The 19,402-nt window shown below is 36.6% G+C and overlaps 1 protein-coding gene across 1 annotated transcript in view; it reads right to left on the bottom strand.

Moving 5' to 3' along the window:
• Positions 1 to 19,402, bottom strand: part of LOC112044568 (ATP-binding cassette sub-family G member 1-like) — a 92,569-nt gene that overhangs the window by 41,069 nt on the left and 32,098 nt on the right. The window contains exon 2 of the mRNA XM_024080438.2: positions 1,924 to 2,041. Coding sequence (XP_023936206.1) covers positions 1,924 to 2,041 — 118 coding nt within the window. The remainder of the gene's footprint in view (positions 1 to 1,923; positions 2,042 to 19,402) is intronic.

Here is a 19,402-nt window from a genome sequence, read left to right as displayed (position 1 = left end):
AAACTTGGCACGGTTTGAGAACATAATACGGAGAAGGTTATAAGATACTTTATATTGTGAAAATAAAATAAAAAGGGGGTGTAATAGGGGTTGAAAGTTTGTATGGAGAGTCCTTCATTTTTAGGGTTACAGTTTTAAAAATTTGTTCGTAAATTATAAAAACAATACGGAATATAATGTGATGAATGTGATGATGAATATAGTTTGAATTTTAAAAAATATTTTTTTTTAAATTCAAACTATAAAGTGGGGAAATAGGGCTTGAAAGTTTACATTGATTTCCACGCGGACGAAGTCGCGGGAATCCACTAGTATGGAGATAAAGTACATTCTGTGACACTTACAAACAATATGGATTTCTATTGGTAAATTAGCTTTCAGAATCAGTTTAGTAGATTCAGAGATTACCCCCTACAAAATCACAAACTTTACCTCTTTATAATATTAAGATGTATTGCAATGGTGGTAAAAAAAACAGTCCTAAGCCCTCCAACCCAAATTGGAGCAGCGTGGTAAGTCTAAATTCCATATTATATCTCCTATGAGATATAATATGCCTGGCCCTGTAGGCTGTAGTGCGCTGATAAAATAGGCTAATAATAATAATAACGACTTACGAGTGCCTTCATATCGAGACACAACAATGCTACGTGGCTGTAGAAAAACTTGGTTTATTAGTTTAGTTTCAAGAAAAATGCATAATAAATTTAAATCCCAAGCTTATGGCAGCTACAGCTTAATTGGGTGTTGCATCTGAGGCTTAAAATGTCATAGAGGCAACGGTTCACGCGGAAAGATGGGAAATTTAGTTTAGTAGAACTTACTGCAAAAAATAATATCTATCATCATCACTTAATTCAATTTAATAAAGAACAAGTTTAATAAGTATTTTTTTTTTGTACAAGCGAGCGCTTAGCTACAGTCACATCTGATGGTAATCGATGATGTAGCCTATTGACACGCTTGACGTGAAGATACCCATATTGTAGATGGTGGGGAAAACGGAAGCTGGAAGAGCATTCCACATCTTGCGTACACTGCACTGCGTATAAGGAAAAAGGAACTACACGTAACCGCTTAGTACGCGTCCTATGAATATCGAGGACGCGTGCAGATGTCTGCGATACCTAGGAGTCCTGTGGTAGAAAGGCGAAGGTGGCATAAGATCGAACACTTCCTGAGCGCACTCCCCGAAATATATTTTGTAGAACCCCAATTGACATTTGGTAACCTTTCGCAAAGTTTAGAGTTTGTTATTGCCTCATGGCGAGTGAGCCTTTTAAAAATAAAAATCGTTTATTTCACTTTCTAAATTTACATAAATTAGTGCGAGTTTGGAACCTTCTTTTAGGAGTAGTAAAACTACTTCTGTATTAGAAGGCTCCGCTCTTCCATAGCTAGTACAGAAATATCAGATTCTAAATGAACATCACAAAATTATTATAATATGTACTACATTTTTAGTAGACTCAGAAGTGGTTTACATAAATAAGAAAACCAATGTCGAACAAAGGTTTCACAATATTTGTCAGGACAACTTAATTAATTAATTAACAAATCAAACGGTAACCATAACAAACCCTAGTATGGAAGAGAATATCTTGAGCAGTCCTAGAGGTTGTGACTCCGTATGCAGGTTTAAGGAATCCCTTCCAACATGCCAACATTCTCCATTCACTGCCCAAGCTATTCTCCCCGCCTTTCTCTAGTAACCTATAAAGAATTACACAACAAGAAATGTGGACGGCTCGAACGCCACGAGTCCCTTATATCGCCACTCGTTCTCGCCTGATAGCGACCCCTCTCAAACTCCCTACTCTTTACAGAAGCAAGTCGCGCCACCTAGCGCCAATACGAGATCGAGCGACGACGGTTGAAGACGGTTTATTGTTCTTTGTAAATAATTTTGATGACAATACATACGTGTATCCAGCCAATATGTCTAACAGAGTTGATTTGCCAGCGCCGGAAGGCCCCAGGATGCAGGTCAGTTCTCCAGATCGGAACTCGCCCGATACGCTGTGAAGTATGCGGCGCTCTCCTGTGAACAAGGTAATAATCATCGTAAATCAATGTTTAATGACCCACTCCAGAAAGTGGCTGGCACCAATAAGCTAGTTCATCATCATGAAGGACTAACTTGTCATTGACAAAAAAGTGACGTTAACTTAATAGGTGCAAAATACACTGCCTACCCTGAGGAATAAAGGCGAAAAATCGTGAGACTGCTTCGCGCGACAGGGTGTTGTTTAGTGCTCCATATAAATTCATACTATGCAGCAGTACGACCCGGTCGTGATCATAGGTCGCGGTCGCCAAGAACCGAATGCTTCCTTAATTAAGGATCTTTATTGGAGAAGGAATTTTTATTTAGTATAATCTGTGTGTATAGTGCCTACTCTAGTGCACGCCACTGTATAGCATGATATGCGGGCGACGGGAGGGAAACGACGCGGGTATGAGGTCATGCGCGCGGTGCTGGGAGAAGGACTGCGCGGGTACAAAGTCGTGCGCGCGGGGCATCGCTACCTCCTCCCGGCCCGCGCGATCCATTGGGAGTGTTTCGAACGAATTTGCCAAGCTACGAGTATAATACTGTGACTGAAGGCAGGTTACATTTATGTAGAATAAATTGTACGGCAGTTAAGAAATAATACTGTTGTTTGTAGACGCTTAAACATTTCCATAAAATAACAAAGAATGCATCGTACTATTTTATAGCCACGGAATTTATACGCATTTTGTAACAGATAACATTTTTGAAATACGAGTTTCGTTATTGAAAATATATGCAAAAATGAAATTCTATTGGAACCTAGAAAATATGAAACACATATTTTTGCAACAGTTTTCTATTAAATGTTATTTTTTGTTGCGTTAAAAAGATGCTTATTCGAACTATTTTATTATTATAGCGTGATCAAATAAAAAAATAATTAGGTACCGACTCCTAACCACTGCTGGAGAAGCGTCGCATAGAATATAGGTACATTATACCGTTTTATGGTTCTATATTTTATAGTTTACGCAGCGTACGCAAAATCAGTAACTTTTCTGGTTGATTATTTACACCTTGTGTCCGAAAAACCCAAATATCTTACGGAACCCTATGTTTTTCCAAAATAACATTTAGCCTATGTTACTTGTGGATAATGTAGCTTTCGAATGGTGAAAGAATTTTTAAAATCGGTCCAGTAGTTTTTGAGCCTATTCATTACAAACAAACAAACATACAAACAAAGTTTTCTTCTTTATAATATTAGTATAGATAAACTTTGATTCGGAGGGCGTAGGTTCGAATCCGGGGCATGCAGCTACGTTTCAGTTGTGCGCATTTTAAGGAATTAAATATCACGTGTCTCAAACGATGAAGGCTACTAGGCTATTAGCTACATTGTCACAAAAAACTTATTACGTATTTCTTATTGTTCTAAGAGTATTTCTAGATGGCGCTGTTATTACATAAATTGTTTAATAGTTAATACCATATCTACAGTCTATAATTAATCACCATTTACACTGTCGCAAATTATTTAAAATGAAATTAAATTCACGAAAAATGTCGCGACGTTTTGTTATATGTAATTGGAGCTTATATTTCATACTAAGTATATTGAACTATAGCTTCGAAGTTCGTGGATGACAATCCTATGATATGCGGGCGACGGGCGGAAAGACTGCGCGGGTGACGAAGAAATCGTAAGGTGCATCAGTCGTGGGTTTATCATTCATCATTCATTTTTATTAATTTATAACATTTAAGATATTATATTAGACACCACGTAACTTTATGACGGCCTCCGTGGCGCAGTGGTATGCACGGTGGATTAACAAGACGGAGTTCCTGGGTTCGATCCCAGGCTGGGCAGATTAAGACTTTCTTAATTGGTCCAGGTCTAGCTGGTGGAAGGCTTCAGCCGTGGCTAGTTACCACCCTACCGGCAAAGACGTACCGCCAAGCGATTAAGCGTTCCGGTACGATGTCGTGTAGAAACCGAAAAGGGGTGTCGATTTTCATCCTCCTCCTAACAAGTTAGCCCGCTTCCACATTAGACTGCATCATCACTTACCATCAGGTGAGATTGTAGTCAAGGGCTAACTTGAAAAGAATAAAAAAGAAAGTGGGAATCAGGGGATATAATATGCTAAAGACATTCACAAATAACGTGGCTTCCTACTGGCAAAAGTATTTTCAAAATCAGTACAGAGGATAATACTCCTACGACCTTACAAATTCACAAACTTTTATCTCTATAAAGTATTTGTACCTATAGATGGAGATAGTTGATCTTAAAAAAACTTCATCGCTTTAATGTGCAGGCGCCATTAGTAGGTAAGTATTATTGAATGTTCCCAAGATAATTATAAAAAGATGAGAAAATAATTAGGTATGCTATTAATATAATTATAATTCAAGGAAATGGATCATCAACGATTGTGCCATTTTTTATTTATATTGCGCAAACATTGTTGTATAGCAAGGAATGCATTATTATAAAAATTGCATTGTTTCAAGGGTGGTAAAGGAAAAACTCGTATTTTATAGTTGTGGTTAAAGATAGAAAGATACAATGAGATGAGAGATGAGATCCAATTAGAAATGAAGAGATACGTAGAATAACCCAAGTCACTGACATAGCTCAGCGAGTCGCAAAGTTGAATTAGCAATGGGCAGACCACATAGTTCGAAGAATGGACGTTGGGGTCGCAAAGGTGCTGGAGTGGCGACCCCGCATCGGAAAACGCAGTGTTTGTTCAACCCCCCACTAGGTGGACCGAAGACATTAAGCGGGTTGCAGCTGGGAGCCGTGTTGGCTGTGCGACCAGTAATACCAGTAAAAATTCAAGATTTTGTAGTATAAGAAGTTATATTCTAGATTCTAGTTAACAGCAAAGCTTTGTTTATTACTTTGTCAAAAAAGTAAATAAATAAAATTATGCAAAAATGGAAACCTAACGTTTAAATTGATCCTTATCTACTCAGCACCTTAAAATATACCATAAATTAGAGTTATAAATGACTAGTGGACGCCCGCGACTTAGAATTTAGTTTTTCACAAATCCCGCGGGAACCATGGATTTCTCCGGGATGAAAAGTAGCCTATGAATTATTCCAGATTAAAATATATTTCCATTCCAACTTTCGCCTTTATAATATTAGTGTGATTACAAAGTAACAACCTAGTTGTTTACTTTAAAACTGTAAGAAGCGGTGCCTAAACGAAGCTACAATTCACAAATTCCCCCATTACAATTACATAAAAATGCCATTAAGTTGAGCTTTTACATCTTTAATTAAGGAGAGCGGCACTAAAGTGTTTGGAATTGAAATTTGAGCGAAGTGCGTACAGTATCCAGCGTTTTATTGAAATACATCAAAATAAGTGTTTATTTATACAAAAGAGTAAAATGTTTACGATCCATTCTGTCCCGAGTAGCCTTTGGTCAGTATCAATTTAGAACAAATTGAGGCATTAAATTTTATTTTTATAGGCTTTTTGTTTGATGACTGGGGCGGTATTGATTTTATACCACGTCCGTTTTTTATTTACATATTCCATTTTTATAGGTAGATTTAATATAATATTTTTTGTTGTTGAACCACTTTTGTACGTGACTTTTTATTCTGAATTCAAATTAGACGGTCATGACAGCTATGAATTTCAGAAGGGTTATGCTGTAATTATTTATGTCGCATAAACGCTACTCGCGCAATCATAATAATCGCTGTCTCAATTCCTATAAAACATTAGATTGCACTACGATCAAGCAATTTGTACTATTTGAAAATAATTGTATGTAATTTGCGTTAATTTTAAAATCTTACTATTTTGCGCTCTCGGAAAGGCCAGCAGTGGACGGATACAGGCTGATGATGATTACGATAATAGTATATCGAGCGAAGCTAGAACTCATGACTGAGTCAGGCCTTTCAACCTTGTGACGACCTCCGTGGCGCAGTGGTATGCGCGGTGGATTTACAAAACGGAGGTCCTGGGTTCGATCCCCGGCTGGGCAGATTGAGATTTTCTTAATTTGTCCAGGTCTGGCTGGTGGGAGGTTTCGGCCGTGGCTAGTTACCACCCTACCGGCAAAGACGTACCGCCAAGCGATTTAGCGTTCCGGTACGATGCCGTGTAGAAACCGAAAGGGGTGTGGATTTTCATCCTCCTCCTAACAAGTTAGCCCGCTTCCACCTTAGACTGCATCATCACTTACCATCAGGTGAGATTGTAGTCAAGGGCTAACTTGTAAAGAATAAAAAAAAGAAAAAATAAATAAGTATTGCTATTAAGTCTTTTATCATTAACACCCATATTCAGCTCATTGTTGAGCGCATCTCGTATCAGAATGTTAGGTTAGGCCAATATTCAACTACGTTAGCCCAATGCGGATTGGCAGACTTCACACACGTAGATAATTAAAAATTCTCAGGTATGCAGTTTTAGCAGACTCAGAAGTGATTACAAAAAATAAGAAAACTAATGTCGAACAAAGGTTATGATTCACAACATTTGTCAGGAAAACCTAATTAAGAAATCAAACTGTAACAAAAATAAGACACTAGAATGGCAGACAATGACCTTGAGTGAAGACACGCACTGGTGAACGTTGTGTGTAGAGTTACCTTTAACCCTTTGACAGTTAACAAACACTCCCCTTTTCCACTCAAGTCACTCTCCCCGCCTATCCCAAGTAACCCATAAAGAATTACACAACAAGGGATGTGGCTTGAACGCCACGAGCATACTGAAGCCATCACGAGACCGAGCGACGTCATATCCATCTCAGACTCCTATTTCCTACACTATTTATTAAAAACATGTAAATTACAAAGCGGCGGCGTCGTTGTAACGCGGCGATAACAGCATGTATACTCACGATGTTTTTCCTTCACTCAAATGCATTTTAAGAAATGAAATATTTATAAAATATGATATATAATTTCTTATAATGCACTTAACTGGTAAAGATTCGAACCTAACCAAGAATCAAAGGCAGAGGTCACATCCACTGGGCTACACAGCTCTCTTATATTAATACCTACTAAGCCTTTTAAATTGATACTTATTTGAAATTCAAATTGAACTAGATTTCGAATAGCGCATACCTCAAATCTGTGCCAATATATGCCGCTATAACCCGGCAATGGCAATATACTTGCTATTCGAGGAAATATACTGCGTGCATTACCGGCCGTGTCTCGGAAGACACATCGCCGGCCTATACGAACATCATCTGTCTCCTTTTAGTTCCTTTTATACAAATCCTTTGACTTTCAACTGATTTTGGAATAAAGGTAAGGCATTTGAATAAAGAATAGTAGTAGTTTTACGAGGTAGCAACTGATACTTTTTATAAGATTATAAGTTTTTCTAAGAGCCCAGTGGATATGACCTCTGCCTCCGATTCCGGAGGGCGTGGGTTCGAATCCGGTCCGGTGCACCCCCAACTTTTCAGTTGTATGCATTTTAAGAAATTAAATATCACGTGTCTCCAAGGGTGAAGGAAAAACATCGTGAGGAAAACTGCACACCAGAGAATTTCTTAATTCTCTGCGTGTGTAAAGTCTGTCAATCCGCATTGAGCCAGCGTGGTGGACTATTGGCTTAACCCCTCTCATTCTGAGAGTAGACTCGAGCTCAGCAGTGAGCCGTATATGGGTTGATAACGACGAAGATTTTCTGTTCTCAAATCAAAACTCATATGGTAGGTACTTTCCGTTGACCTACAACTATGAAATTTCGCGTCCGTGGCGCAGTGGTATGCGCTGTAGATTTACAAGACGCAAGTCCTGGGTTCGATCTCCGGCTGGGCCGATTAAGGTTCTTTTAATTGGTCCAGGTCTGGCTGGCTGGTGGCTTCAGCTGTGACTAATTACCACCCTACCGGCAACGAAATACCGCCAAGCGATGTAGCGTTCCGGTGCGATGTCGTGTAGAAACCTAAAGGGATGTGGATTTTCATCCTTCTCCTAACAAATTAGCCCGCTTCCCTCTTAGATTGCATCATCACTTGTACCATCAGGTGAGATTGTAGTCAAGGGCTAACTTGAAAACAATGAAAAAAATAGACAAATTTCAACCAATGGTACAGCACAACCGGAAGTACCACTATTTCTTTCATCGCGTTTAAAGGATGAGATGGGACTGAGACAACTCCGACGCCATTGGATGAAATGTTGTCTATATTTCTCTTCACTGATCGCATAAACATCACTATAACCATTTAAATTGAACTTAAGTACGGAACCATCGGTGGTCGAGTCCGACTCGAACTTGGTCGGATTTTGTCTCGGCTGGGCAATTCTGTATCGATGCTTTGTGTAACTCGCAAGTTCTATTCTATTAAATTCTAAAATCTATTAAATTCTCCTCTATCTCTCTGTCTACCAAAAAATCTGAAAGAGAAAGATAAAAGTGAATTCGATCCTCGCACATCGCACGAGTTTTACAGAACATCTTTACAGAATAGCCCTGTAGTAATGTATTTTGTATTGCACTTCTACTATGTAATTTCAAAATAAGAATTTAATAAACATTTACCAGAATCACATCGGAAACCAGACGTGGATACGGTAATCACAAGGGTGACGCGAAAATGGTGGAAAACGTACGGAGAATGGAAATCACTGTAATTTGTTGTGCCCAGTCCGCGGAACAACAATTTCCTGCCTTGGCTATTTGTAATATCGGCCCAGCGCGGGCTCAGCCTGCCAATTCTGTGGCGCGTCAAAATACGAATGCCAACTGAAAATTGGGACAAATTCACTTCACAAATTCACACGGGCATAAGTTAGTTATTTCTGCATATCGTCTCCAAAGAGTAAAAAAATCTTTTGTAGGTTTGGGTGTACTCTTCTATAATAAGATCCCCAAGACTGTGATGGACCTGCCAATGCATAGCTTTAAGCAATGTGTTAAAAAACATTTACTTAGTCGAGGGTACTACAACATTGATGAGTTCCTTAATGATAAAGATGCTTGGAGGCCGTTGGATCAGCTTCCACCTTCACACAGAAAGTAAAACTATAAGAAATGTAAACAGTAATTGTTATTAATTGTAAATTATAATACTGTCTGTATGACTTTTTCAAATGAGCAACTGTTGAGTTTCTTGCCGGTATCTTCTCAGCAGAACCTGCCTTCCGAACCGGTGGTAGAATCTTTACAAATAGTCAACTGACGTGTCAAAAGTGCTTGTAAACTGAGCCTACTTGAAATAAATGATTTTTGATTTGATTTAGTTTCTAAGTGAAAGAAAATTAAACTTATCAAATGACAGTCCCGTCGTCCTACCTGCTATATACCAACTGTGATTATGCAAGGAATACCACCATTAAATATAGGTAGGTAGGTACACGTAACACGGTAGGTATATAATGGGTGCGAATATCTTAAGAAACCTACGACTAATTAAACTAAGCACAGTGACATATTATCGGGTGTCAGCTATATTAAGTTTTAACCAAAAGTCCTACGACCAACATGTTTTTCAGCGGCCATTTTTTATAATTTACTAGCGGACGCCCGCGACTTCGTCCGCGTGGAATTCAGTTTTTCACAAATCCCGCGGGAAATGTGGATTTTTCCGAGTGAAAAGTGTTCTATGTGTTAATCCATTGTAATAGTAGATTGTTATACAAGGGGCTAAAAAGACCCATTATATACGAGGTATTTTTAGGGCCCGAGACGAAGGCGAGGGCCGCCTAAATAGAAACCGAGTTTATAATGGGTTTAGCCCCACGTGTTACACTCTGCTTTTCACTACGATTGCGAGAAAATAAAATAGTTTAGTACAATATTCAATGATTTATTTTAATTGAAAATTAAATGTACAAAGTCTACAATTTTGGATATTAAGGGAGATGCTTTTACCCAGTAACATAATTTCCGACCACTGTGAAGATGAATAATAAGTAGGTAGTTTAAAAAACTCCTTTCGTAAGTGAATCCATTCGTTGTTGTTCTCTGAAAAAAATTCACGCCAATGTTTTTTAAATTCTCGCTATTTAAATTTATTTTTTTCACATAAGAAAGAGGCAAAGGTATTACACCGTAAAGGATGTCCCATGTCTTCAAATCTCGTTCTATTCGCAACTCAATAAAAAATAAACGCATTCAACAGACAAGAACGCTGCATTTCATTCCAATTTAAAGTTTTTTATTTATTTTTCAAAACAATCAGTGCCTTACCTATAATGATTCTATTTTCGAATAAAACCTCCTCCGTTTTATAGTAGGCTAGTACTTAGCTAGTACTCGTAACAGACAAGAATTAAAAAAACAAAATTACTTTAGCCCCTAGAGGCTAATATGCTTGTTTAGCCCCGCTGTGGAGTGGTAATATGAGTGTTTTTGACCAAGAGTAGTGAAAAATCTATTTTCACTCCAAAATTCAGCCTAATCGCTTCAGTAGCCGCAGCGTAAAAGAGGAACAAACATACTTACACACTTACACACAAACTTTCGCCTTTATAATATTAGTGTGAAGTGTGATAAAGGGCCTTGAAGTGGCGTGATCTTTTAAATAAAACCAGTAATAGTTACTAGTACATGTGTATAGTACACATGTACTAGTAACTATTCAGAATTGAAAAACATGTTGGTCGTAGGACTTTTGGTTAAAACAGAAGAGAGGGCCTAGTGGCAGTTTCATACTGTGCCGATCGCGTTAACGTAAACGCGAATTTTTAAGGAATTGAAACAGTGCCATCTAGTGGCACTACTGGACGACTGATTCAATTCCATAGAAATTTGCGTTTACGTTAACGCGATAGTAACAGTATGAAAATATTGAAAACTCCGACTAGGCACACTGAAGTTGTTGGCGGTTTACGTAAGCGTAGTGGTAGTAAATACCTATTTCGCCGGACTAGTATTCTCCCACAAAAAGCTTTAAAACTTAAAATTTATCATTATTTAGTTGTTTTGCTACACTTTATTATGTTAAATCTTATTAGTACCTAATTAGTATGTTAATGTTAAGTACAATCGAACATTAGATGTCTGCAGAGCGTGTTGATTTTGCCTACGTGTTAATGACAGTGTTTATATAGTACAAGAGATGGTTGTGAGATTTACTTGTGTAGAATTATTTATTAAAATTAATATCTCGAATATCGCTTGACGTACAAAGATGAGATTTGACAGCCACGTAGATAAAGTTAGCAGACGTCCGCTAAAAACTATTTTGCGGCTGGTACATGACATGTAATTCAAAAAACTGAATTACATGCGGACGAAGTCGCAAGCGTCCACTAGTCTCTAGTATCTATAAATATGCACTTATTATAGAATCCTAAGGAAGTCTAACTAATATAAATGCGAAAGTTAGAGGGATGCTTGTTACTCAACCAAGCTAGGCGGTTCTGGGTGATAAATATAATTTATAAAATATAGAAAGATTAGTGAATAATTATCTTTAGTCTGAAATAGCATAAAGGCTAAGACTAGACATTATATGTTTTTCTTTTTATTTATTTTTTTTGTCCTTATTGTAGTTGTTTAGTAATCTTATTTTATTTTTTATTTATTTTTTGCATATAATATTAATGTTTGTCCTTCGCTCCAATCTAATTTTTAACCGACTTCCAAAAAGGAGGAGGTTCTACGTTCGTCTGTATGTACTTATGTTTTTTACTTACTATAGATATGTGGATACATAGTAGTATATTATTTTATCTATTTTAAATTTGGAATCAATAAACGACGCAACGCACTCCCGATCAGTCCGTGAGCTCACCCTGGGGTCATGCCTGAAAATCAGCGCTACCGTTAGCGTCTTAGCTGTAGCATAGAGCTGAGGCAGCGCCCCATTCAGCCGAAGCCTTAGTATTAAGTTAGTATTAATTCTCATGTATTTTTTTCTTATTTATGTTATGTTGTTTTGGCTGAATAAATGTCTTTATTATTATTATTATTATTATCCCGCTATAAATAAGTACCAAAATAGTTGGTAAATTTCCATAAAACGTATAAGCTTAACCTTTAATTGATCTGTAAGGCGTACATGGATTTATTTGTAAACCCAACAACATTTACATAAAAAATAGATACCGAGATTAGCTGGTTCAAACAATCAGAACGCTTAGGATACTTATTATTATTTTTAACGTGTACAGCTATAAACTTGTTAGTAGGCTCGCAGTAGTTTTTTTTCTTTTTTGAATAGAATATTTGTCATATCTTTTTTTTTAATATGACTAATATTCTCATTCCCCTCCAACTAGTCAGGAAAGAGTGTATTAGGAGTGGGTACGACAATAGACCAACGGGGCGGGGATCGAACCACCAACCCTCCGTGATGAGTCTATTGATGAGAACTATTGAGGTTTCAAGTTCTGTCGGGCGAATCTGAAAGCTCTGCCGAAGCTCGGGGCTCGAATATCGGTTTGCCAATGTTTTCGCTCGGAAATCCGTTTTCAAACGGTCGTCTCTTAGACTATTCGACATTTACCGCGGGTCTTATCTAGCGAATTTGTCCCTAGAGTCAAAGGTTGTTTCGAAGCTACTCGTAACCAAGAATTACACTGGAACTTGGTAGTCTGTAGCAATGTTCTCAGGAAACTTTTATAACCCCACAAGGGATGTTAACGACATGTCTATTAACCCTTTTACTTGAAAGGTACATTTGTTAATGGTACAATTAGTTAAAAAGGTGGTTTTGAATTTATGGTATTTGCTATTGGCTGGCTGGCTGGCTCTAGCAGAGGTTATGGTTAAGGCAAAGGGTGTCGATAATCTGTGTAGGTCGATCGAATACTAGGACACACTTGAAGGATGATATCAAACAGGTTTCATAAAGTTTATTAAATGACTCAAGAGCCCCAGTCAAGACAATGGTGTTTGAAAGTCTTTACAAGACTATAACCAGACGTGCACGTCCATCGGCTGATTATTCTTATGCTTATGAAAAATGACTCTTGGCCGGTACGATATCGATGTCGATTTTTCACATCTTCATAATAACACCGTAATAAATGTGTAGACAAAAATTCTGCTCAATAGTGTTATCGCCGCGTTGCAACGACTTGCGGTACGGAAGGCTTCAGTGCTCGTGCCGTCCACATCTCTTGTTGTGTAATTCTTTATTGGTTAATTGGGATAGGCGGGGAGAGTGACTTGAGTGGAAAAGAGGAGTGTTAGATAAATTAAAGGCGCCTTTAACCCTTCACACATCGTTCACAAGTGCGTGACTCCACTCAAGGTCATTCTCTGCCACTCAGGGTTTATTGGTAACATTCTTAGTGGGAATTGTTAAACCTGACAGACTTTCATTCAATAATTGTGTTTGCAGACAACCGCTTCTGATGTGAAACCCCTTATTCTCTGACAATAGGAATTTTTCCCCAGATTTGAGTTTAAAATGCCTAAAATTACTGGACTAAAAAAAAGCAAATTTACATATTATTATTGATGAAGATCGAGGATCGAGTGGAGTAACAGTACTAAATAAAGAAAGTAATTTCGAAATGATAAGCTCTTTCTATCAGTATCCAATTGTAATAATGAGGTAACATACATACAAAAAAAAAAACATACAGACGAATTGAGAACCTCCTCCCTTTTTTGAAGTCGGTTAAAAATATAGACCATTAATATGCAATTGGGCAAAGTAAGGCCATCTATCCAGTTTGCATAATTTATGTCAATCATAATGGGAAAACAAACGAGAAAGTTAAACAAACTTCAGAATTAGGAGATACTTGTTTTAAAGAACAATTTGGTACAACTGTGCGCGGTTTCTCAGAATTTCCAAGTATTTAAATTTATCTAAAAGTAATACCGACAAAATTGTTTTGGTTTCGGTATGTTATTATACTGATTGGTTTTAACTTTGAGTCGTCTGTTATAATTTGCATGTTAAGGCTTCGAAGTATCTACCTTTCAAGGTTTTTGTTACCTGATCATAATATAGTATAGCTAAGTTATTATACGCGCTCAATTATTGTTTGGGAAATAAAAAATTGGTGATAAAACCTACCATCCAATTACCGACTTATCTCACTTTTATTGTTATATCTAAATTACTAAAAAAAATATTGTTATATCTAAATTACTAAAAAAAAAACTAGTCAATAAACGATTGTTATTCTCGGAAATCAATTATTATCTATTTGATATTTGTAAACTTTATAAATTAATGTATCGTTGATTCCAAATAACGATGATGAATGAAAGAGTTTTTCAAATCGGATCCGAAGTTTTGGAGCCTATTTATTTTATTTTATTTATTTATTTATACTTTATTGCACAAAACAAAAACAATAACAAAGAAAACAAAAGAAAACATAGTAGACAAGTATGTGCAAAGGCGGTCTTATTGCTTATAGCAATATCTACCAGACAACCTTTGGATAAAGGAATTAATGCTCAGACTAATTAGATAAAGACCTGCCTCGCAAGACATTATTTTTCTGTCAACGTATATGATCAACGATCTCATGCGATTATAAACACTGACTCTAAAGAATCGATGTTTCATAGTTTAAAATCGTGTCCGTCGGTTAAAAACCTCCGTAAAAATACCTTTTATTGTATTATGCCTATTATGCAATGCAAACAAACAAATAAAGAAACAAATTTTTTTTCTTTATAATATTAGTATAGAAATATAGATTATGTTTGAAACCGGTTATGAAACCGAAAGGAGTGTGGATTTTCATCCTCCTCCTAACAAGTTAGCCCGCTTTCATCTTAGATTACATCATCACTTACCATCAGGTGAGATTGTAGTCAAGGGCCAACTTATAAAGAATAAAAAAAAAGGATCAGTAATAAATAACAGATGAGAGTATATATTGCTTATGCCGGATCTCTTACTATAATGCCGTCTAACAAAAATCTGAAGCCATACATTCGATATTTGTTATAGAATTTATAAGGCTTCATTCGGTTGTTTCCCATTCAGTGGCAAGAACAGTTTTATCCAAACAGATATCAAACGCCGACCTTTTTCAAGTAAGGCAAACAACAGAATCGTTGCTTCGAAGAAAAATTCGACATAACAAGGGTTAACGCTTGATTGGTTTGGGACTGGTGAAGACAACGGTAAAAGAACCGAAAGGCTTCCTTTATTGATTGTCCACATTCAGATTACCTTTCTTGGTATCAGGGTGTCGAGAGATCTCGGGTTACTTTATACGTAATCAACTAAAAGGTTTTTGCTAACTTTACCCTCTTTATACTGCAATACGTTTCTACACGGCAAAAATTTATAATTTATAAAATAAGATATACAGAAAAAAGTTATAAAATAAGATGAAAATGACAAATATTTTCTTTTTGATCAGCCTATTTTAATGCAACCAGATCATAAGCGTCCACTCTTCTATGGGAGAGCGGGTTTGGAATTTTTATTTTTTTTATTATCTACAATACTACTGATGATGGTAAGTGATGATGCAATCGGAGATGGAAGCGGGCTAACTTGTTAAGAGTAGGATGAAATCCAGACTCCTTTCAGTTTCTACACGACATCGTACCGGAACGCTAAATCGCTTGGTGGTACGTCTTTGTCGGTAAGGTGGTAACTAGCCACGGTCGAAGCCAGCCAGACCTGGACCAATTAAGAAAACCTCAATCGGCTCAGCCGGGGATCGAACCCAGGACCTCCGTCTTGTAAATCCACCGCGTATACCACGGAGGCCGTCAAACTAAGGCTTGCTACGTCGCTTAAATGCGGGTAGTGCGAAGAACCTTTAGGATTTGACGTAAAAATCACCATTGACTTTTGGTCTCTAAAGACAAAGATTTCATTTTATGACCAATATTCCCATTCCCCTCCAACTAGTCGGGAAAGACTGTATTAGGAGTGGGTACGTCAATGGGCAGGTCGGGGATCGAAACACCACTGCTCGGTGATGAGTCCGACTGCTTTACCGTTGAGCTATTGAGGCGTTTGTTTGCATTGAGTAGGTTCTGAAACTACTGAACCGATTTGAAAAATTCTTTCGCTGATGGGAAGCTACATCATCTCCGATTGATATAGGCTATATTTTATTCCCGTATTTGGGAATACGGGAATACTGGGTGGCGTCTGTTAGTCAACCTATAAAGAGAGAAATGAGCTTACACTCAATGATACAAACAATCTTATTCAGTCGATGGACGTCCACTGCCACCTACATCCAGCGGTTCCCTTGGGGACATTTGATTGCCTAAGCAATCGGTGGTCAGGGCTCCAGAGTGAGGAACCTCCTCACAATACAAGCCGTCTCAATAATCACTGCCGTATCCGACTCTTGATCCAACAGTTAAGCGAAAGCTTCTTAAGGTGTTGGTCGAAACTTTTTGCTATGTGTAAGGCTTATTAAAACAATTAATTTTATTTGAAAATGTGATTACAACTTATTCTCCTCAACTTTCTTATATTAATGTGCTCTAGTGAGTACATCTTACTTATCTCAAACATAATTTGTTTGACCGTCGAATAGGAATGTTATAAAGGAATGAGAATGCTCTCGTACGGGTGAGATAAGGCTGGCGCAAACCTAAAAGGCTCTAACACTAAAAGGGTAGGAAATGTATTAGATGACCGTACGTGAGGGTACGGATATGTGGACACCTTATCCAAACTAGACCTGAATCATTTAATAGAAAATAAAAAGCGAAAAGGGAACTGTTGAGTTTCTTGCCGGTTTTATTTCAGCAGAACCTGCCTTCCGAACAGGTGGTAGAATCTTTACAAATACTCAACTGACGTATCAAAAGTGCTTGTAAACTGAGCCTACTTGAAATAAATGAATTTTTATTTATTTTTTAATTTTGGGATATTTTAGTCCTACATAAACATAAATTCAAAGATTTCCTTATTACTTTGTACGCTAATTTGTATTCGCTGCGATAGCCAAGGGTAAGAGCAATATAAATCTTGATTTGAGATTTTTATTCGTGTTTAAATAAGTGTAGACAGAGTGCTTATTGACATTTTGAATGCTCATGATTATTAATGTAGGCAACTATTGAACTGATACCATGGAGGCTATAAGAAGTAGCAGGCCCTAAAGTTGTAATCATTCGCACGAGAGTTTTTTAAAGGAAGTTAATAAAGCGTTCAAATATAGTATGAAGTTATATGAAGGTGTCATTTCCAACGCCTTAAATCATGTGAACATAATTTAAATTATACTTGGAAATGCATTTGTTGTGTTTGAGCGCTTTTTTAATGTGAATTAAAAAAAAAACTCTTGTGTGAACGAGGGCTAATAATAATATTTTAATTTTTAACAAAGGACCTACGTAACTTTTATTAGTATTTTTCGAAATAGTGTAGCTCCAAAACTTAAACTTTTCATTAATTTTTGGCTGGTAGGAGGCTTCAGCCGTGGCCAGTTACCACCCTACCGGCAAAGACGTACCGCCAAGCGATTTAGCGTTCCGGTACGATGCCGTGTAGAAACCGTGTGTGGATTTTCATCCTCCTCCTAACAAGTTAGCCCGCTTCCATCTTGGATTGCATAATCACTTACCATCAGGTGAGATTGTCGTCAAGGGCTTGTAATGAATAAAAAAAAAAGAAATTGTTATGAATATTTCCATTTTTACTTATTATGCACATTATTTCCTACTAAGTGTTTGGATTTAGTGATAATAAAGTAGAGAAAGTAATTACGCTCCTAGTGAACAATTTATCAAATAATAAAGTATCAGTGACCGTTTTAATTAGTTGAAATTTTTTAACGTAAAACTTATTCATTGCCCTTAGACACTCGGTGTGCCCAATCTCTAACTTCTTTCAAACGGCTGGTAAACATGCACTTTTTTCCTCCCTGATCTTTTAATATAACTTATTAATCCAAATTACGCTTGTATGTGTATGTTTTATTTATTAATCATTTTTGTATTATTTTGTTTATTTATTTTTCTTTTGTGTCTTCCCTTAGATGCCGTCTTGTTTTTATGTTTTGCAGGTTTTCATGTATGTATGTATGTATGTATATATGTATTTCTTTGTATATATATGTATGATGTAGTTAAGTATAGTCTATGTATAATTATTATGTACTATTGCTTAATATTTATATATTTAAATTTCTTAACTTTTCTTATTTTTTGTGTGCGTATACCCGAATCGGTGCTTACGTTTTTTTTTTTTTTCTCTTCCACAGTGGTTGTCTGGAAGAGATCGCTCTTTAGCGATAAGACCGCCATTTGTACATTAGTTTCTAAGTGTGATTATAAGTTATTGTTTATTTTTGTTTTTAATGTACAATAAAGTATATTTCTTCTTCTTCTTCTTCTTCTTATATTACCTGAAAATTTCATGATCTTCGTGTTATAAACGTATAAATAATAAAAACGCAAAAACATTTTCCGCTTTCTAAAATGTGTCATAGTAAGCTATTAGAAGTTTGTAACAAGATTTATTTTAGAGCAGAGCATTGCGGTATAGTAGGTAGATTATGCATAATTTATACTAATTCAAGTCGTGGAGTTGTGGCTAAAGTTTAGAAGGACACTCGTTTAAAAGAACAATTTGTCACAACTGTGCCCAGCTTTTGCTGTGGATAGTTATAGACTTTGGTAAATCAGCTGCCTCTTTCGTTCATTTTCGCTTGTTCGGCTATGCAAATAGAGGTCAAAGGTTCGAATCTCGGCTTAGGTCACTCTTAATTAATCGGTTTTGTTTCCTTTTGGAAAAAATATATTATACTTATAGGAACTCCATAGCCAATTTCTGTTTTCTCCCCTAATATCAATACATATAAACAAAATTGAAGTGTCTGTCTGTGTTATCAAAATAACTACGTTTTGTCAAGTGATTATAGTTGTTTACACCGTACGATAACACAATCAGCTTTTTTAAAATTTTTCTCTATCTGTCTGTTCGTCCGGGCTAATCTCTAAAATGGGTTCACCGATTTCATTGGGAGTTGTATTAATAGATATAACAAAAAAATAGACGAACAAACCTCCTGGAAACGTGAAGAATCATAATCTGTCTTTTCGGAGTTAAAAACTGTAAACAGAATGCAGTCCTTGGACTATGCATACTCAAGACCTCACAGCGCCTAGTCTTCGCTTATTTTATATTTAATCGGAATTTATTAATTTAATCGGAATTTATCTACAAAATATAAATGAAAATACATGTATATAATAATACATGTATGTAATAGATATTTGTTATTCTTTCACGCTAAAGAATTGAATGGATATTGCTGAAATTTTTAAAGGATATACCTGGTATTATTTTAACTACTTTTTATCCCGAAATAAATCCATGCGCAGGATTTGTAAAAAACTGAATTTTGCGTGGACGAAGCACTAGCGTTCGCTAGTCTACAATATGGGTATCTTCAAGAAAAAAAAACTTTAATTTTTATTACTGTTTACCAAGTTATACAAAACCAATTAATAATTTTTTGGTAAAACCGTAAATTTTACTCCATTTCTTG

This window comes from Bicyclus anynana, chromosome 9 (genome assembly GCF_947172395.1).
Source record: "Bicyclus anynana chromosome 9, ilBicAnyn1.1, whole genome shotgun sequence".
NCBI lineage: Eukaryota > Metazoa > Arthropoda > Insecta > Lepidoptera > Nymphalidae > Bicyclus > Bicyclus anynana.
This window is presented reverse-complemented; position numbering and strand designations above follow the sequence as displayed.